Source organism: Lissotriton helveticus, chromosome 5_1, assembly GCF_964261635.1.
Source record: "Lissotriton helveticus chromosome 5_1, aLisHel1.1, whole genome shotgun sequence".
NCBI lineage: Eukaryota > Metazoa > Chordata > Amphibia > Caudata > Salamandridae > Lissotriton > Lissotriton helveticus.
In genome coordinates, this window is record NC_136065.1 from 1,225,158,152 (window position 1) to 1,225,179,829 (window position 21,678).

The following is a 21,678-nucleotide window of genomic DNA, read 5'->3' on the forward strand; positions in this document are numbered from 1 at the left end:
CTACGAAATGGTGCTGCTCTCATGCTAACCCCAGCTTCAGTCTGAAACATCCAGAAACACTGTAGACTACCAATTCGATCAGTTCCGGTAGCGCCCCAATGTAACCCGGTAGAGAAGAACTAGCCCTCCCCTCTTTGACTGATGGTTCTTGTTGCCTGTCCCTTCTGTTGTCATTTAACAGAACTATTTAGCCTGCTGAAAGGGGTTGTGTTCCGACCGCTGGTTGGTGGAGACATTTTGACTATATTCTGGACCTGCGTTGTCGCGTCATGCGTCATATGACGCGCCGCGTTAGCGCATCCGGAAGTCATCCGGGGCGCGCAGCGCGTAACGTAAGCATAACAAGTCATGTGACTTGTTAATAAAACTTTTCATTGGTTCATTTTACTTTTCTTATTGTAATGATGAAAGGCTTGGTCATATGACCTAAAAATTACGCTTTTCATTACTTCCGAACATTATTTTTTCTTAAATATATGTTATAATGTTCCAGGCTAATGTACTTTCCCGGAAATTTTACAACTGTCCTGCAAGTAAAATATATTCTTTTTTCGAGAAAAAGAGCGTTTCTTCGTCCCATGACGGAGCCGTTGAGCAAAAGAGGGTCGACCTGCTGTCTTAGTCGCCGATACGCCTGAATATGAGATTCTTATCGATCACTTTATGTTGCAGGAATAGAAAACACAACAGCCCTTGACCATTTATCTTTACTGCGTTCCTTCGTATTATACCTTTTACCCTTCATGTAATTGGTCTGCTTTATTTCACTTGCCTTTTATTGATTCTAAAACAGTGACTATTATTAAAAACTTTACCAATGTATATACTACTACCATGTTTTCTTTTAAAAACCTTTATTGTGAAAATTTCATTATACAAATACGAGCCTATAACCACGTGGGCCTGCCACGGAGCAAACTGTAATCGTATATGATGAATAGACATTTACACTGTAGAGGAACGTAACGGGCGGGCCATTAGGTTGCAAGAACTAAGGTGTCTAACAGTTACGGAATCGGTGGACGTACATTTTATAATTAAAATACGACAGGGCCAGTTACAATAAAATTATCTAGATATACATTTGCGGGCAAGTACCATGGGTGACGTTAATTCGAACTTTCAACAGTACAGTAATCAATAACACATCAGAACTTAATATCAATAGGGATGTCGAAATATTCAATCAATTCTCGTCCCCGCCCGCCATGTGCTTCAAAACTGCATACGTATCTCGTGATTTCAAGGTTCTGCAACCAGTACACAACAAGGAGTTACGAGTCCCATTTATTCCGGCGCCATTTTGGGCGAGGACGGGCAGGTCCAGGATATAGTCAAAATGTCTCTACCAACCATCGACTATGATGATGTTCATATGCTGTATTTATTAGAGTAACACTCATCTGTCCACATGAAATTAATTTGCCACAATCTAAACATGTCATTTTAATCTTTCCAAAGTTCTTCTAAATATTTGGGACCGTTTCCCTTGCCTCTGAAGCTCTCAGTGCCACTTCTTTGATGAATGTACTAGCAGGTCAGGGGTTCTCCTCCAAATCTCTCTTTTATGCAGCACTATAATTAATTGGTGCCACCTCTCCATATGACGATGCATGGTATAGTTACCACAACTATATTTTTTTTCGGTTCCTCTGGAGAGTTCATCGTGGCAGATGAAGCGTGTAACGTACCGGGCATTTACCTTTTTTTGCATGTACAGGAAAGGAAAAAAAAATCGAGCGTCCGAGTTCTAAGGTGTCCCAGGGCCATTTTAGTGGACCAGGCCCAAATCCAAAGAACAGGCCGCCATTTTGAGAGTCCTCTTGCAGCCGCCTGTCGCTGTAGCATCAAGAGCAGCCGAAACTCAGCTGAATGGCAACTGAAACGGTAAAGGGGCGCCCCACTACAGCAGACGAGCCTCCACCTAGGAAGGCCCATTCACGCCGGCTCCCCCCCCCCTTCGGGCACCCCACGCCGTTATTCGGAGCAGTATTGTAGGATGGCCACACCAGTGCGGCAACTTGCTAGACATCACCTCGGTGGTAACCGAATCTCAACGCCTTGTGGTGTCTTCTATTCAGAAAACATTGTTATGCTGCCTTCGACCTATTCGCCGCAAGTGCGCACACAACTCAACTGCATAGCTTGCTAGACACCACCTCGGTGCCATCCGGATCTTGGAATGTCAGCGCCTTTTGGTGTCTTCTCTTCAGAAAATATTGTTGCGCTGCCTTTGGCCCCATTCGCACATCAGTCCGCTACTGACGCCATCTCACAGGCTAATGGGGCGCCCCACGCTGACTTTCAGCATTGTAGGATGACCACACCAGTACAGCAACTTGCTAGACATCACCTCGGTGCCATCCGGATCTCGGCGCCCCACTGCAGATGAAGTGCCTCTCAACTATGAAACCACCACGGTGACATCCGGATCTTGGCGCGTTGTGCTGCCTTCGGCCTATTCGCCCATCGGTCCGCTACTGACGCCATCTCACAGGCTAATGGGGCGACCCACGCCGAGTTTCAGCATTGTAGGATGACCACACCAGTACAGCAACTTGCTAGACATCACCTCGGTGCCATCCGAATCTTGGCATCTCAACGCCTAGTGGTATCTTCCATACAGAAAATATTGTTACGCTGCCTTTGGCCCCATTCGCACATCAGTCCGCAACTTAGACATCACCTCGGTGCCATCCGGATCTTGGCATCTCAGCGCCTTGTGGTGTCAGTCAGAAAATATTGTTGCGCTGCCTTTGGCCCCATTCGCACATCAGTCCGCTACTGACACCATCTCACAGGCCAACAGGGCGCCCCACGCCGACTTTTACCATTGTACGATGGCCACACCAGTGCCACAACTTGCTAGACACCACCTCGGTGCCATCTGGATCTTGGCATCTCAGCGCCTTGTGGTGTCTTCAAATCAGAAAATATTGTTGCGCTGCCTTTGGCCCCATTCGCACATCGGTCCGCTACTGACGCCATCTCACAGGCCAACGGGGTGCCCCACGCCGACTTTCAACATTGTAGGATGGCCACAGAAGTGCGACAACTTACTAGACACCACCTCGGTGCCATCCGGATCTTGGCGCGTTGTGCTGCCTTCGGCCTATTCGCACATCGGTCCGCTACTGACGCAAACTCACAGGCCAACGGGGCGCCCCACGCCGACTTTCAGCATTGTAGGATGGCCACACCAGTGCACCTTACTAGACACCACCTCGGTGCCATCCAGATCTTGACGCGTAGTGAAGCTGCAGCAGCTGCAAATAAGCTTCAGACAGTGTTACAACCGCTGCTCAGAACTCTCAACTATGACACCACCTCGGTGCCATCCGGATCTTGGCATCTCAGCGCCTTGTGGTGTCAGTCAGAAACTATTGTTGCGCTGCCTTTGGCCCCATTCGCACATCGGTCCGCTACTGACGCAAACTCACAGGCCAACGGGGCGCCCCACGCCGACTTTCAGCATTGTAGGATGGCCACACCAGTGCGGCAACTTGCTACACACCACCTCGGTGCCATCCGGATCTTGGCATCTCAGCGCCTAGTGGTGTCTTCTATTCCAAAAATATTGTTGCACTGCCTTCGGCCCCATTCACACATCGGTCCGCTACTGACGCCATCTCACAGGCCAACGGGGCGCCCCACGCCGACTTTCAGCATTGTAGGATGGCCACACCAGTGCGGCAACTTACTAGACACCACCTCGGTGCCATCCGGATCTTGGCGCGTTGTGCTGCCTTCGGCCTATTCGCACATCGGTCCGCTACTGACGCAAACTCACAGGCCAACGGGGCGCCCCACGCCGACTTTCAGCATTGTTGGATGGCCACACCAGTGCGGCAACTTACTAGACACCACCTCGGTGCCATCCGGATCTTGGCGCGTTGTGCTGCCTTCGGCCTATTCGCACATCGGTCCACTACTGACGCAAACTCACAGGCCAACGGGGCGCCCCACGCCGACTTTCAGCATTGTAGGATGGCCACACCAGTGCTGCAACTTGCTGGACACCACCTCGGTGCCATCCGGATCTTGGCGCGTTGTATTGCCTTCGGCCTATTCGCACATCGGTCCGCTACTGACGCCGCCTCACGTGCCAACGTATTTTCTCCGCATTTTATACCCTATGCCGCATAACAGGTCATGTGACTTGTTTATAAAACTTTTCATTGGTTCATTTTACTTTTGGTTTCCTAATGATGGAAGGCTTGATCATATGACCTAAAAACAACACTTTTCATTGGATGAAAACTTTTTTTTTTTCCCAAACGATGAAAGCCCCACCTTGTTTCTGGATGTTTCAGACTGAAGCTGGCGTCAGCATGAGAGCACCACCATCTCGTAGCTCCGTCGTGGTCATTCCGCGAGCAATCATGGCAGCCGCTCCACACCAGAAGCCTGCAGGAGTCGGGGCTCCCAAAACTTTTGATGAATTCTCAAGGCGAGGGGACGCTTTCGAGAATGGGGTCCAAGACCTAGCAGACAAGCGTCCGATTTCCAAGGTGTCCCAGGGCCATTTCAGTGGACCAGGCCCAAAAAGGAAACAGCCTGCCGCCATTTTGAGAGTCCTGTGACAGCCGCCTATCGCTGCACCGCAAGAGTGGGCGCAACTCAGCTGAATTGCGGCTTTTGACACAGTGGACCAAAAACGGACGGAATGGCAACTGAAACGGTAAAGGGGCGCCCCACTACAACAGATGACACTCCACCTGGAGAGGCCCGTTCACGCCGCCTCCCCCGGGGCGCCCCACGCCGTTATTCGGAGCAGCATTGTAGGATACCAAAACCAGTGCGGCAACTTACTGGACATCACCTTGGTGCCATCGTTCTGCTGCCTTGGAACTATTCGCACAACAGTTTGCTACTGATGACCCACCCCCCGCGACGCCCCACGCCGTTATTTGCTGGGTGGCAACTTACTAGACATCACTTTCGTGTCATCTAGATTTCAACGCGTTCTGCTGCCTTGGAACTATTCGCACAACAGTGTGCTACTGATGACCCACCCCCCGCGACGCCCCACGCCGGAAATCTGGACGTTGTGCTGCGTTGGGACTATTCGCACAGCCGACCGCTACTTCGTTGTTTTTCCCTAAAAATGTTTATATGTTATTACTATTTTTGTTTTCTTGTATATATTTATAAATTATTAAAGTTTTATAATCTTACTACTTTGTCGGAGTGCTATATATTTTTAATGTGACACATAATTGTAAAAACTTTGATGTACAAAGAGTCATCCCTGGAATCTTCCGCTTCAGGCTCGGTCCCCTCCCCAATCACAATACAGGATGGTTTTCAGATAATAGCAACGCTTCTGCTGTGACGGATCTCATCGAGTGTGGGCCTTGATCTACTATAACTCCTTTGAAGAGGGGTGATTCTTTACAGCTGTGGCCATAAACTACATCTGCAGGGCTAGCTGATACCCTAGGACCAGCCTGGACAATCGGACACAGAGGAAAAGGAGTGTCAGAGGGTGCGGTAGTGAATAGGGCGAAAGGGAGGTGTCGGGCGGGCACAGGGTGTGATTCTCAGGGAAGAGCAGCGCAGATGGGGGGAGGTTTATTACCCATGCATAAGACAGAGAGCGGGGGTGACCACTGCCTGGGGGAGATGCTTGCGAGGGTGGGGAGCCATGCTAAGGATCGACAGCGTGCACAGAGTGGGTCTGGTCAAGGCATCTAAAATGGCTGCCGTGCACGACAAAAGTGTGGCATTTGAAAAAAGACAAGATGGCGCAGACAATGTTTTTCAACACTTCCTGATTTCCTTCGAATCGAACGTTAACAGACGTTGGGGCATATTACCAAAGTTAAGCGATATTTATCCCTAACGATGCTTAGCAACGATTTTTTTACCGTCAGAAATTATCGCAGATAAACCTTGCTATTATCAAGGTTTATCGCAAATACGATAAAAAACGACCGCAATGCATTAATATCGCTGAAAACTCAGCGATATTCATGCATTACCGAGCTAATGCTCTTAGCCATGTTATCCACCTCCCATTGGATAACATGGCTAAGAACTGCTCAGGGCAGGTGCTAGCTTTTGGAGATATTCGCGCTTATCTCGAATATTTCCAAAAGTTGATAATAGGAGATAGCGATGTTAGCGACTGTTTCCAGTCGCTAACATCTTGGCATGCCCACTTTGCATGTCATTAGTGATAAATATCACTCACATGCAAAGTGGGGCCCAAGATGGTCGCTATCTCCTACTAGCCGTCGCTAACTGGTGTTAGCAACAGCTAGGTAATACAGATATAATTTTATCTCCGCAAAGCGGAGCGCTGTTACAGATATATATCTTGTTTTTGAACGTTAATTTCTCAAAATGCACTGAAGCACATATATTGAGACCTAGCAAAGGCACATCGGGCTACCAGTCCCTAATATTTTACCAAGTTTCGTGCAAATCCATTCAGCCGTTCGATTATTATTATTATTTTTTTTTTTTTGCCCCGCGGGGCCCTTTTAAAACCTCCACATCAAACCTAGGGGGTCAGCGAGGATCTACTATGCCCCCTTATGGTCATTTGCCCCTTCGCTTCGGCCTCCTCTTGTCTCTCGATCCTACCGAGAGACAAGATGGCGGCCGCTACGGACTATTTGGAATGTTTACAGACACCGGAGAGCCAATCAGCTTCGCTTCGCAAAGCTCCGTAACGCGAAAAGTACGCAAAGCGGTGCGCTGTTACAGATATATATCTTTTTTTGAACGTTAATTTCTCAAAATCCACTGGAGCACATATATTGAGATCTAGCAAAGGCACATCGGGCTACCAGTCCCTACAATTTTGGCAAGTTTCGTGCAAATCCATTCAGCTGTTCGATTATTATTAATATTTTTTTTTTTTGCCCCGCGGGGCCCTTTTAAAACCTCCACATCAAACCTAAACGGTCAGGGAGGATCTACTATGCCCCCTTATGGTCATTTGCCCCTTCGGTTTGGCCTCCGCTTGTCTCTCGATCCTACCGAGAGACAAGATGGCGGCCGCTACGGACTGTTTGGAATGTTTACAGACGCCGGAGAACCAATCAGCTTCGCTTCACAAAGCTCCGTTGCGCGAAAAGTACGCGTACTGGAGCGCTGCCCGGTCCGCTGTTACAGATATATATCTTTTTTTAAACGTTAATTTCTCAAAATCCACTGGAGCACATATATTGAGACCTACAAAAGGCACATCGGGCTACCAGTCCCTACAATTTTGCCAAGTTTCGTGCAAATCCATTCAGCCGTTCGGGCTAAAAGTGAGGCCAACCGCCCTATGGAAAACTCAATGTTAAAAACACGTTTTGGGACCCCCCTTTTTTCTCGGCCCCCCCTTGACGAACCCCCCCCCAAATTTTCAAGGGCTGCTCAGAAACAAAATGTGCCATTTTCCTGAAAATTTCAGCCAATTCCGTCCACAAACGCCAAAGTTATTAGACATAGAATTTTCAAAAATCCCATAGAGAAAAAATCCTAACTATATATACCTACTGGCGACCGCCAGTAGGTAATATATATAGATATAGATAGATAGATAGATAGATAGATAGATAGATAGATAGATAGATAGATAGATAGATGTTAAAAATAAAATTATGTTATTTTAACTTAACTTAATTATTTAATAATGTTAAAGTTATTTAAGTATTTTTAAGTCTGTTCTAGTTGATTATATTTATTATTTCATTAATTTTAAATTAATTTTAAGACATTTAAAAAAAACTGATATTTTGACTAACTATATTTTTTAAAACTATATTTATGATTCTATATTTTTGTACTTACCTGTTTGTAGATAGGAATTCGATATTTTTGCATTCTATATTTTTTCTTCGATATTTTGGTAAATCTATATTTGTGTATTCGATATTATGTCAGTGATCCGATGGGGTAGCAGGTGTAGCCTTATTAGGGGAATGGGGGAGTGAGGTGGTTGGTACTCTAAAGGATTTAGGGGATATGCTGCCCTGACTACCATGCTGTAGGGACATCACTTTGGGGAGATTAGAGCCATTCAATTCTCTGGGAGAGGCTGCTAAGGGACTTAAGGAGGGGGCTTCTGTGCTGGTAGTGGGAAGCGTGAGGTCTTTACCCCGCACTGCTGGCTTTGCACTGTAGTGTACATTGCACCGATGTGAGCTAGATTGCGGCAGAGGGCGCTGTGGGTGCATAGAAGGATTAAAGCCCTGCACCTGCTCTCTAAGGGTGGTGAAGTGAACATAGAATTTCCTTCCTGAGATCCTTATTTGGTGCTTGGATCAGAACGGTGTCAGTTTTATAGATTGGAATGTTAAGGTCCGCTGTAGTGAAGGAGCGATCAAAATTTAGGTGCCGTACGGATTGTTTCTGGTTTCAATAACGTTTACTAGGTTCATTAAGGCTGCTCACCATATTGCTGTTCTCCTGGTGTCAAATATATTAGGTCATTTACAATGGTGCCCTTTTAAATGTTTTAGTAAGGGTCGGAGATCAGGGTCTCAGGGTGTCTTCTCAGAAGATTATGCCTGAAGGTTTTGTGACAGTCTTGGATGGGTTGGGTATAAAATAGTGTAGTAGTTACATCTTTCAGTTCTCAGGCAAGATCATGCCATGTTTTTGAGAGAGAGAGAAGAAGGGGGTGGGGAGAAAAGTTGAACATAATGATTCTTGATTCTATCAGCTATCGCAGTGAGTTTACTAGACTGATGAAAATTGCGCGAGAAAAAGTGAGTTAAGCAGAAATAGGAATAGCTATCAGCTTACACAATGACTTTTCTAGCAAAGATAAAGTGAGGTGCAATTAATCGGAGAGTAGAGATGCCAGGAAACTTAGAAACTGGTGAGTACCCTAAACAGAGTTGTAAGAATTATCCGAGATGTCAGGTGAACGCATCAAGGTACAAAGAAAATGCTACTGGGATCCGAAGAGAAGGGCCATAATCTCAACTTCAAAGCCCTCTTTTCTGTGCATGAGGATGTTTAAATCATGTTGAGTACCCCCAATAATGGTACTCACGTGGTCCTGCCTTTTTAAGGGGATAAGCACTAAGAGAAGAGAAGGAGGCAGTGTTCTGCTATGGTTATACATTGAGAACCATTATTTCCCATTTAATCCTTACCTTTGAGGCTCATAGGTCAGCCCTGTTGTCATTATTCAAGTCTGCAAAGAGCACATTTATGTTGACATAACGAGTTCAGTTTTCTCTGATTATTTTGTGTATAGTGTGTTAGAATTGTCAGAATCTTAGCCTCAAAGCCCTCTGTACTGTGAGTGAGGATGCTTAAAGATGGCCGCTTTGCTGTAAGGGGGGGACCAGGCCTCAAAGTCCTATTTTTGTTTCTAGGAACCGGAGGTAGCATAGGCCTTTTTCTCTTCTTATTGCTGGCAGACCAAGAGGAAGGGCAAGGGGGTAATTCAAGGACTGCCATTTTTAAAAAAAGGGAAAGCAATGAGAGAAAAAGTGTGGGCCTCTTTCCCTGCTTACTGCTACCAGTCAAGGTGGAAGGGCAAAGGGATCAGGTTCCTCCTGGGGCGGCCATTTTGAGTAGGGGAAGAGCAAGAGGAATAAAGGGCATCCTGGAAAGCTTCAAAAAGTAGTCCGTCGGGAAAAACTGGGGCTCGGCAGGCTGCGGTAGGAGCTCAGTCAGACATGCGCATCTCACCGGCTCCTTCCATGATGATGGCCGGCAGAGGCAGATGCTGATGCAGCAGGGCGGTCTCGCGGACCCATGCCTGTCAGGAAAGACCAGCACTCAGGAAGCTGCGGGAGGCACTCAGTCAGGCACACGTGCCTCACCTGCGGCAAGGCAAGGGTGCAGAGGCACAAGTCGATGCAGCACGGCGGGGTTCGAGGACCTCTGTGAGCCGGATCCTGAAAACACGGGCAGGTGGGCTACCTGACGCAAGAGGACCAAGTTGCGGTCACAGGTGGGTAAGCAGTCTGCCCCCTGGCTGGGTCTGGCAGGGATCGTGGCAGCAGGCGGTCAGCGGCCTCACACCAGAATCACAGCCAATGGCTGTACCCCGGCAGGATCAAGAACCGCCCCTCAGCAGAAGCTGCAGGTTGGGCGGCAGCAAGCACTCTGTTGTGAAGAAAGTACTCTGAGGCAGAGGTGAGTACAAACGTCTTTATCCTGTCATCCACTCTCCTTAACTGACAGGCTCTACAACATTCTACAGTGAACTCTAGAGAAACGTTCCAAGAGGAAGGAGGGAGGAGGGGGGAAGGAATGTTCCAAGGGGTAGGTAAGGAGGAAGATTACAACATATCTCCCTACGGAGGGGAAAGGGGTTACAAAAGTAGCCAGGCAATTTCTGAAGAAGCAAAGGGTGTAAGGACAAAAAAGGGGTCCTATGTAGGAAAGCTAGCATAAACAGTATCAGATGCTGGGTAAAAAAACCAGTGGCCGAGAGGCACAGGAAACACACTGCTGCCAAGGTGGAGGAAGGATACAACAGGGTTACATTTAAGATGAAGGCTAAGTGCGAGGTGAATCAGGAGATAATTGATTTGGTAATCAAATCTCTTCCCCTGATGGAAGCAAAAGGGGTTACTCCCGTTATCAAGTCGGAAGAGGTGTGATATGCCCAAATGCCTTCTCTTAACATTTTATCCACATCTATATTGTTGGCAGCAGCTTTTTGAGTGAGATTTTTAATCAAAAGTATAGATTTACGCATGCAATCATTGTCCCCTTGGCATTGCAAAGTGGTATCCTCATGCTCGATGCCCAGATCATTTAGGAATGCCTTCATTTTAATGGAAGAGAACTTGATGCCATTGTTGGTGACTATGCAAGCTGGCACACCTTCACATGTGAATGAGTCTCTTAAGAAGTCGATGAGGGTTTTTGTCGAGACACATGGAACAAACTTGTATTTGATCCAGTGAGAAGTGTAGTCCATGAGTACAATCAAAAATCTCTGCAGGATTCCTAATTGTCCCATGGGGCTGATAATTTGCAATGCCAACTTAGTCCATGGTATTTTAGGAACTGCTGTAGGATTTCCTGACTGAGCATGAATTTTCTCTACAGGCCAACTTTTAACACCATTAGTTCCAGATACAGAACTTTGCTTTGTAATGATGTTACTCCCTTGGGAGACACACTGCAGGCAGTACTATTTACATGGTGGACTATTCCGGAGAACAATTCAGAAGAGTTAGTTACATTACTGCTGGTTTCCTCCTCCCACTCAGCTAAGAGGACTTGATCTTTATTAATTGGATCGAGCACAATCCCCAACTCTCTTTGATGATGCCAACCCAACAGATTGGAACCTTTGCTTACCATGTACCCTTTGCCCCATATGGTTCTCCCTTTGAATTTAATACCCACCATCATCATCCCCACTAATGGGATGTTCTGTCAGCATACCCTACGGCTGAAATGTCAGGTTCCAGCATGTTGAGACTGGAGGTATCAAATATCTCATTTATGACCTCAATATTAAATAAGGTAACCGGGGCACATGAATCAACAAACACATCTATGGGATTATCATTCACAAGGATGGCGCATTTAGGATATTCAATGAACCTGTGGTCATTGGAGTGCCCGGGAGAAATTGGAGAAGTATGATCGTCTTTAGCTTTTACTTGCAACACGTACTTAGAGGACAAGTCACCTTCACTGTACACTACTTTAACTTGACTGTTCTTGCTGTTTTTGCAAACACTAGCCAGGTGCCCCTTCTTGTTGCATTTTACACATGTGACATTGCGGGCAGTACAACGCACATCATTGGCAAGATGATTGCTGCTGCCACATCTATAGCATTATAACCTCTCCGTTTCTCTGACAGAATTGGTACCCTTGACTTGACCGGGTCTAACTTTGAACACCTCATTATCACTGCAATTGTCCTGCACACCACTGCTATTACGGACGTTAGCTACGAGTTCATTGGGTGTCTTCATTTCTTTGATACACTTGGCAGTGTGTTCTACAGAGACAGCTATGCCAACTGTTACTTTCAAGGTGGGGTTTTTTGCCAGTAGTTTTTCTTGGATCCGGCTATTATATGTACACCTGACCAGTTGGTCCCTGATAAGCGAATCGGTGAGTTCACCAAAGTCGCATAATTGGGTCAGGCCTCTGAGTACCACTATGTAATTGATGACAGATTCCTGTTTACCTTGGATGCGGGTAAAGAACTTATGCCACTCCAAAACTATGTTTACCCTGTCACCAAAATGTGCCTCTGATTGTAACAGGGTAACTTTAAACTCGTCCATACCCGCCTCATCCTCTTCTAGATCTGGTTCAGGTAAGGCTTCATATATTTTCCTACCTTGTATGCCTAGGTTATGCATCAAGATGAGTTGTTTGCGCACTGCAGAATACCTTTCGCCACCTATGACAATGAGGTGTGAGGCAAATAGATTTATCCATTTCTTCCAGTGGATTTCCAGTTCCCCGGTTTCATTTAGGAATGTAGGAGGTTGGCTCATACTCATACCTTGTACAGCCATAGTGGTGATCGTAGTTATACTAGCCACAGGAGCTATTCTAAAGTCAGAATGGAGGGAACCAATACCGAGCTACAACTGGTCGGGCAGTATGCGGTAAGTGGACTTCTCATGGGATAAGAATACCGTGTCTTCTGAAGAACATTAATATATGGTAACCTCCTCTAGTAAGCTGCTACAATCTAAAGAGATTCACAACATTAGTGGTGGTAGTCCCACTTTTGGACGCTTTAATTACTTGAAACATGCAAAGTAACTTGGATCATTGATAAAGGTGAGCATGTCCTCTGGATAGGCCTGTGGCAGGGTAAGCAGTGAAAAATTACATATAAACAGAGTACAATTGAGTAAAACAAACTTCACCGACTTGTACCTAAATACCAGTGTCATTGAAGTACATAGCAAACTGCCCCCACAAGTAGTATCATAGCAATTACAGAAATTTCGTAAGCAATGTCTTCTGTAGGAATGAGTGCGTATCTCAGTACGCAACTCACAAAAAAAGTCTTCTGTAGGCTTAGTGTGCGTATCACCGAAGGAAAGACACCAAACCAGGTGTACAGCCACACACATTGCCCACTATTTTTTTTGTAATTATTATTATTATTTTTTTTTGAAGAGCAGACTTCAGTAACATATATTTTAAATGGAAGTTCTTACTAATTTGTTGATGGAACTGAGCTTGAGGAGAAAAGTAGCAGGGCCGGCGGGGCTGATGGGCGCAGGAAACAGCGGAGCTGTGAGCAGGGCCGGCGTGGGCTGATGGGCTTCGGAGGATCGCCTCACCACAAGTAAAAAAATTAGCGACGTCAGCTTCTGTCAAGAGCACCACTGGGCACACGAGGGCGCTAGATCTTCAATTTGAATGAAACAGCATGACTCTGGTGTATTCGTCAGATCCACAACATATAGCCCCAGAAAGTCACAGAACTAAATAATCTTACATGAAATGCAGAATAAAGGTACACCAGTCACGATTTCCTTGCCGAGTAGTGGAACAGTGACACATGAGCGCCAGAGACACTCAGCAAAATACCGTCTGTCACAATTTGCTCCCTGTGTTCTCGTACCCACCACTAGGGGGCCACATAGTGGGACTTTCCAGTCTTCTAAGCTTCCAGACCCTCCCCTGCATGAATATCCTGATTTCCAGCCATTTGGACAGTTATTGGGAACTGACATCCATTCCCAATCCATGCCGGGTTTTGTGAAAGCCAGCCTGCTTACACTTGAAGCCAGCCTACTCATGCCTGAAACTCCATTACCCAGAATTCCCTGCTCACTGCTTTGCCTCCACCCCTGCAGGCCAAGGATGGGTGGAGGAATTCAGCTCACCTGTGGGTGGCTGCTGCTAGCCTGCTCACACCTGCTGCATGTGATTACTGTGAGCTCTTATAAGCCCCAGCTCCCTTCAGGCCAGGGTTGGTCATTGTAGCCATTTACCGGTGAGACCGGTCCTTGTTTCCAGTGCTCCCTGAGCTTTTGCTATTCTTGTTTCCTGAGCTTTAGTTATGTCTTGTTCCTGACCTGTTGCTGTTTTCCTTGTTCCTGAATTAGCACCACCTGCAGTGCTACCTTGACCCCTGAGCCTTAGTATTCCTTGTTCCTGTACTCAAGCAATTTCCCTTCTCCTGAATTAGCACTGCTTGCAGTGCTACCTTGTTTCCTGAGTACCTGAGCTATAGCTATTCCTTGTACCTAAATTAGCACTGCCTGCAGTGCTCTTGTTTCCTGAGTTCCTGGGCTATAGTTATTCTTTGTTCCTGTACCTGGGCTTCAGCTATTTCTTGTTCCTGATGTGCACTATTTGCAGTGTTCTCTAGACTCCTGAGCTGTAGCTATGTCCTGTTTCTCGAACAAGCCTGCCTGTAGTGCTACCTTGACTCCTGAGCTAAAGTATTTTCCCTGTTTCCTGAACTAGCACTGCCTGCAGTGCTACCTTGACTCCTGAAGCTTCGGTAATTCCCTGTTCCTGAACTGGCACTGTGTAGTGCTGACTTGACTCCTGAGCCTTAGCTCACTTCTTGTTCCCTCCCCAGCACTGCCTTCTATACTTCTTTGTTTTCTTGATTCCTTAACCTGCACTATTCTTGTATACCCTTGTAGCCTCCCCTTCTGTGTATCCGTTTCCAATCCCTGCCTTTCTTCCCATTCCCTTGGTTCCAGTTTTAGTTTGCTGTCTTTCTATTCTGCTGTCTTACTACTGTTACCATATATGTTTGTTACCTGCTTTATGCCAAGTGTGCCCTGTGAGTTCCTTCCTTTTATGTTAAGCACTCCTCCTTGCTTGCTCCTTGCCTATTGGGCTTGTGTTTAGTCCTACACCCTTGCTGTTACTGCCTTGCGTGTTCCTGTTTGATCACCAGGATCCGTGGGCACAGCTGACTACCTAGGTGGTGTTTCTTGTTCACTGTGAGTATTGTCTTTGAGTTACATTTATAACGTCACCATAGGTATAAGCTCCACAGACTGCCTTTGCATGCATATCCTACATGTGGGTATTTGCAGTCAGTATCTGTAACAGTAATTGTGGGAAAGAAACTTACTGAGCTTCAGTCTTACCTTGTTGAGCTCCTGAGTGCTTTATTCCACACCCCTCTTTATTGTTAATGTTGTTTCATATATATGTCTTGCACATTTGTCCTGGGTGTAGCTATTCTGAATGCTAAATTGCCTTGTGAGTTCCCTTCCTTTCTGAGTCTTACCCATCTTGTTCACTTGTACAGGCTTCCCCTTTGGATTCCTTTTTCTCCTCTGACTCCTTGTATGATCCTGGGCAGCGCTGTACTCCTCTTCCTGTGTAAGTTTTCTACCCAGTTCCCAGTCCTTGCCAAAGTCCCTGACTGTGTTCCCCACATAGTCCCGGACAGTCCTTGACACCATCAAAAGGAGTCAGCCCCCTGCCGGTGGTGCGAAATGAATAGGTTAACACACAGTGGTGAGGAAGTCACCACGAGACAAATGATCTATATTGGCAATGGAAAGACCTTACTTGGCCAGAGGTAACCGGAGCAGTCTGCAAGGTCTCCTTTATGTGTATTTAATCCAGCAGGAAACAGGAAAACAAAGGACCGGCCCGCCCTCAGTGGTTGGAGCACCGGGGACGCTCGGGAGGAAGCCGGCAGTAAAGATTGGTCCCCTACCGGTTGGTGCACCGGAGGAATTGCCCGAGGTGAAAACCGTGCAGGAAGTTCACTCAGAGGCACAACGTAGTTGACTCCTGCGTGTGAAGGTGTGCTGGATTGAGAGGCCGCGGAACGTTGTTGCTGAAGTGATCCTCTGAGGCTCTAAAAGGCAGCATACATACAGACTAGACAGCTTGCTCCCCGCACGATGAGGAGATCGTAGAATACCTGGATGAGGAGGTCGTAGAACATTGCAGCTGAAGCGAGCCTCTGGGGCAGTATGAGGCAGCAGGCAATGGGAAAGCAGCATGGACCCAGCTCCGATGAACACCTCATAGAAAGTAAGGCACCCAAGGTGAAGGTAGTTGAGGGAGATTCACTCAGGGACCCGAAGTAGCTGACGCCTTGTCCTGTGGTTGACGGTGTGCCGGTTGAGGAGACCATGGTCAGACACGTGAGGCACTCCTCTGAGGCACTATGAGGCGTGCAGCACGGACCCAGCACTGATGAACACCTCTCTCCTCTTTGTCGATGAGAAAGGTGGTTACAAAAAAAAAAACAGCTGACCGAGACAGAGTGATACTTGAAGGGGAGATAACTCGCTGTCCTCAGTGCAGATCGACGCCAGTGCAGATTATGAAAAAAAAATGGAGGTTGGTGCAAGTAAGCTTCTCAGCGGAATGAGGACACCTGGAACCAGACGTCATTCACAGAGTCCAAAATATTCTTCTCAGGAACACGCCGTGCAGGTTAGTAGGATCAGCATGTGAATATACAGGATGGAGAGAGTACTGAAAGGGGAGATGACAGAGCTGGCCCCCTGCGCCAATTCGTCGCCAGTGTTGTGAAGAAAGTACTCTGAGGCAGAGGTGAGTACAAACGTCTTTATTCTGTCATCCACTCTCCTTAACTGACAGGCTCTACAACATTCTACAGTGAACTCTGGAGGAACGTTCAAAGAGGAAGGAGGGAGGAGGGGAGGAAGGAATGTTCCAAGGGAAAGGGAAGGAGGAAGATTACAACACACTGACCCGGCCCCGGTCATCCGTGTGGGTCCCGGTCATCCGTACACCACCGCGGCCAGGCGTCTACTCACCACTGCCAGTCCAGCGCCAGAGCAGAATATTCCTCTTGATGGGTGCTCCTATGGGATGCACAAACTTCACCCCTTCCAGGTCACACCAACAGGAATGGTAGCAGAGGAGACAATGTCCGACCGACCCGGGGACAATGATCCAGCAGGTGAGCGGATAGGAGAATGAGCTCCAGTAGAGTAGTGGGTAGAAGGGATGAGATGTAGGATGGAGGATGGTGGATGGTCGGATTAACACAGGGATAACTACGGATTTGGTAATCCCCAACCCGGGAGCTCCCTGGAAGAGCTCCTATTCGACGGCCATCTTGCCTTATTTTTATTTATATTAACTTATTATTAATCACATAGGCAAAAAGGTATTGCACACAATTCCGCAACTAATAATTCCAATTCAAACCACATAGTTCCACTACCAACAACATACATCAACTCCACTACAAATAATTAAACATAAATAGCAAACAAAATGATTTCCCACAGCAAAAACTCAAACTTTCACAAATGCGAGACCAATTGCATTGCAAGTGCTTGTTTTATTCTTGATATGGAAAAAAAAATCTATGTCCTGCTCTGACACAGTGCCTCTCAGCCTGATGGCACCTGAACATGTGTGAGCACATGGAGTTTCCACTTCAAAACATCCCTTATTAATGTAAAAAGATGTTGTCGCAAGCTGAAGTGCCTTTGACAGGAACTCCACACAGTGTCTTCACAACCACATGAGCTTCAGGCTTATGTCGAGTATTTAGCCAATTTCTTTGAAGTACACTTTTGCGACCACTAATCTTCTAGTAGTCTTTGTTTAGACATATATCATTTGCTGCATGTATTTTGTTGCAACACTTTATGAGGAATTCAAGAATGGTCTTTTCGGAACTCCGCATTGCGTTAACTTCTGACTGTCATGCAACTTTTCACTATACTATCAGAGCTTATTTGTGTCATCCGCAAAATTCTCAGTTTTGATCTTGGATAAAGGCTCTGATTCTAGCACTGGCATCCGTAAGAAGGTTCCGTGATATTTAGACCTTCACAATGACAAAGTTTGTTCTTTTTTTCAATTACAACAGTGCAGTAATACACAGAAACCCTAGATTATTCCTCAAGATCTCTTCATGCTTTCATCTGAACTTACATATTGCTCTGCACTCTTTTTTCTTGAATCCTTTTTCTTCAGGAACAAGATCCTCACATTCTTTGAATATAATACACAGCCTGCCATTTTTAAAGGTCTTACAAAAGTAAAACAAAACATATTCACATATGGTTGTCCTTGCAGGTGCATATGTGCAGACTCACATGGCCACCTTTATGGGGGATTTGTAAAAAATCCCCCATAAATATTCAAAGATGATCGCCCTTGCTTGTACCTGCATGTGCTCATATAAATGACCATATTTAAATTGTTTATGATAAAGTTTGACAAGAAAACATCAAAGCAAGCAAGCTTTGGCAGTATTGGAAGGTCTACAGCCAACACCCAAGTCTGTTGACTTTGCCAATGCTTATTGTATAAGAAAGAACATTCCACTTGATAGATGAAACTTGGAATTCCAATTTTGCTAAATGTAACCATTTGTATTCTATTTTATCATGGTTTGAACAACATGCCTATTATAAGTAGATTATTGTAAAGCTTTTTGCTATTTTCAGTAGTCTTTTCATGTTTTTTGTTTTTAACTTTGAGGATGTATTGAGTGATTGCTAAACAGTAGTTGGATAATGACAACTGAACTCTAACTATCCTATAACTGTATTATGAACATTATAACTGTGACAAACTGGTTCAAAGATTTACTTCAAAAGGATGGTATAAAGGACTGGTTTGAAAAGTTAGTTCATAGACTTGATTTTCATAACTGGCACAGAGATCCTGTTTTAATTTCTACTCTATTTTTCTGGTCATGAAAGATGGTTTTGAGAGCCGTTTTTGGATATCTGGCTCACACACTTCTGCTTGGTCAGAGACTAGAATTAGAAATCGGATAACCTGGTTGACTCAGATGGTTCTAGTTGTCTGGTACTGCTCGTAGATTCAGGGAGCAGGTTTGTAAAGCCAGCGCAGATATTGTAGCTCGTTCAGAGAGTTGGTTTGTAAAGCTGGCTCACACAGTGTCTTAGAGAGGTGGCACGGCAAGATTTCAAGTCTGACGCAAAATGCATTAATTTTCTCAACAGGAAGAACAAACATGTTGTATCCCTCTGCCTTCAAGCAAAGCCACTCAGAATCCAGCCTGAGAAAGATGGCAGGGGAGAAAGTGACTATCAGCCTGGATGTAAAGGATGAGCTAGTCACCAAAGTAGGTAATGTACAAATGTTAAAACACTTTACCTTGGGTGTTCCACAACTACATTCGGCCTTTATTAGCAAAAATAAGCCAGGGTGTGTCATGAAGCTAAGGGTAGGGCTTGCGTAGACATTCTTTGATTTACAATGAGGGGTACATTATTTATTCAGCAGCAACATATAGAATTATAGATGGGTAACAGTGGATTGCGGGGATGTTTTTCACCTTGGGGTTCTGAGTGACATCAAGTAGACAACGAGAGGGAAGCTCAACCCCAAGGTGAAAAACATCCCCATAATTCACTTGTTACTCATCTAAATTTGGCTAAGTATGGCCCCCAAAATAATCTCCACTTGCTTTCAATTGCTGTGCAGAGGAGTAATGGGGGAGCCATACATAACATAGCCTCAGTTATGTATTTGTGTCCCAAAGGTTAAGAGAAAAACTTAGCCACCGTCATTGGCCAAAGCTTCCCACCACCTTCCCTGCTCCTTTTCCCTTTGGTTTCAGTCAAAGCAGCCAAGCAGGACTGCACTGACAGGCTCTCTGGGAGGCCTGGCCTTACCTGGAAGGCTTTTATGATATCACAACCAGTTAGGTTATCAACTTTCTGATGTAATTGCAGTGGGTTATGAGATTCAGAAACTGAAATAAACTATAGAGTCTCTCTGTGAGACCCATACATAGCATATGTATGGATTAGAATGTATGTGGATTTGCAATACACGTTCATCCCCTTTGGCACTAGTCCGGGCAAAATTAGGGCAAGTGTGGAGAAAATTATAAATTTCCTCCCACTGTGAACAGAAAGTGGTAGAATTAGAAAATGAGGTAGGATATTCCTCTAGGGGATCCCGAGTTTACCTGCCCATGTGCAGAGTCATAGAGTTGTTAAAAAAATTAAATAGAACGTTTTTGGTAAAAAGCACAATTTAAAAAATAAAAAAACATTTTGCAACCTGAATAATGCTGCTTGCAAAGACCATGGATATCTTTCACAAACCTTTTTGACAGGAAAAGCATGACAGTGTTGATATAGATGCTGCAAAACTCTACACTGGAAAACTGACCCTGCGCCTTTAAGGAACAATAGTCTTGCAGTATTCTATTATCCCCTGCCGCTTGCTGTTAAATGAGCACCTGATGAAAGAATCCGAAAGCACCGGACATTCTTTCTCACTTTGATCTTTAAAAACAGAACAGAAAGCTTCGCGATGAAAGTTTTTTCCTCATAGGAGTGTTTTGTGAGAAATGTCTTACATCTTCCAGGAATTGTTTTTAGTGTTTCACAAAATGCTATCAGTTTTTGGCAACTTCCCTTCCTGTAGCTGAAAGAAAACTTCACTCGAATCATCAAGACCTCTGCATCCTCTGCCTACCTGAGGATCACTGTCTTGAAGCTTGATAGCAGCAGCAGACAATATCTAGGAAAACACTTTAGGAAAAACAGAAAATCCTACTCCAGGACCGGTGGATAGATCATTGTTAGCATCACATGTCCATTTCATGAAGGCTCTGAAGTTCGTGGAGGAGGAGCCCTTTCTATCATTACACCTCATGCTGTCTCAGAGGGGATGGACTAAGAAGAGTCAAGCACCTGAGAAAAGACACATCCATAACATGAGATGTTCTCTTAGTCTTGTATGGCCATGGTGGCGAGATGTGTAGCATTGATAGCAGTTATGCCACTCAGGCATCCCTCAGTGTCCCATCGTTCCACAGTGAACTACCATATAGTGTCAAAGCAGGGTTACAGAGAAGAACACTTCCTGAAGCTTTGGATTCATAATACGCAGGGATTTTGCTGACTCGTGAAGCATCACCTTCAATACTTCTTGCTGCAACTCTTACCCAATAGATCCAAGGTCTCCACATTTCTCTCAACTCCCTTCAGTCTCACTGCAGGTCTCCCTCGTGTTGGCAGTGGCTGCCCCAGAACGTTCGAGCCTTTAGTAGACTGCCAGGCATTACAGTGGTACTTGCTCTATAACAGTCTTGGTGTGGCTCACACGAGAATCACACTTTGGGATTGTAGAGACCCCTCCATGGCTCAGTTTGTTCCTGGCTCTGGAATGGTTGGCTTTTTCTTGGTGCTCCAAATTTCGGGACAATGCTGGGCTTCCCCTCCTAAACAGTCTCTCCTCTAGCAGGGAGAATTACAACCCTTCCCTCTCTTAATAGGCATGCAGACTTCTAGATACTTCAGGCAGACCCTCAGCAACTCCAGCAGAAGCTGGAGACTTCGGGCAATGTCCTCTTACCGATGGGATACTGATCCAGCACAGAACAGTCCTGGATGCACAGTAGATCCTCAAGTACTTTGGGTTTGAACAAAATGAGGTGGTTTGAATCCTACTTTTGCATATATTTTCCAGACAAGGGATGTCTCTCCATTGTCTAAGGTTTCAGAATTTGCTTGGGTCACTTCTCTTCAAAATATAATTTTCAGGCTGCACTTTGGCGCAGACTTTGAGGGAAGTGATGGCTATCACAGCTGGTAGCAATGGTGTTGGCTCCAAGCAGAAGCATCCAAAACATAAGTATAATGAAGGGTGAGATCTCTGCACCAGGATGTCAACCACATTCCTGAAGCAGTAATTGGGAACAGACAAAAGTACAAGCCCTGGGTATGAATATACTTATCTTGAACGACAGTAACTGCTGTCCTTCTCATCCCCTGTTCAATCTACCAAATCCCAGTGCTCCTGAAG

At 45.7% G+C, this 21,678-nt stretch overlaps 1 protein-coding gene across 2 annotated transcripts in view; it reads left to right on the plus strand.

Annotated features, from left to right (window-relative positions):
- The window catches only part of BTBD16 (BTB domain containing 16), a 957,777-nt gene that overhangs the window by 447,559 nt on the left and 488,540 nt on the right, over nt 1–21,678 (plus strand). For both annotated transcript variants that reach the window (XM_078641204.1, XM_078641205.1), the window contains exon 8: nt 18,858–18,983. In XM_078641204.1, coding sequence (XP_078497330.1) covers nt 18,858–18,983 — 126 coding nt within the window. The remainder of the gene's footprint in view (nt 1–18,857; nt 18,984–21,678) is intronic.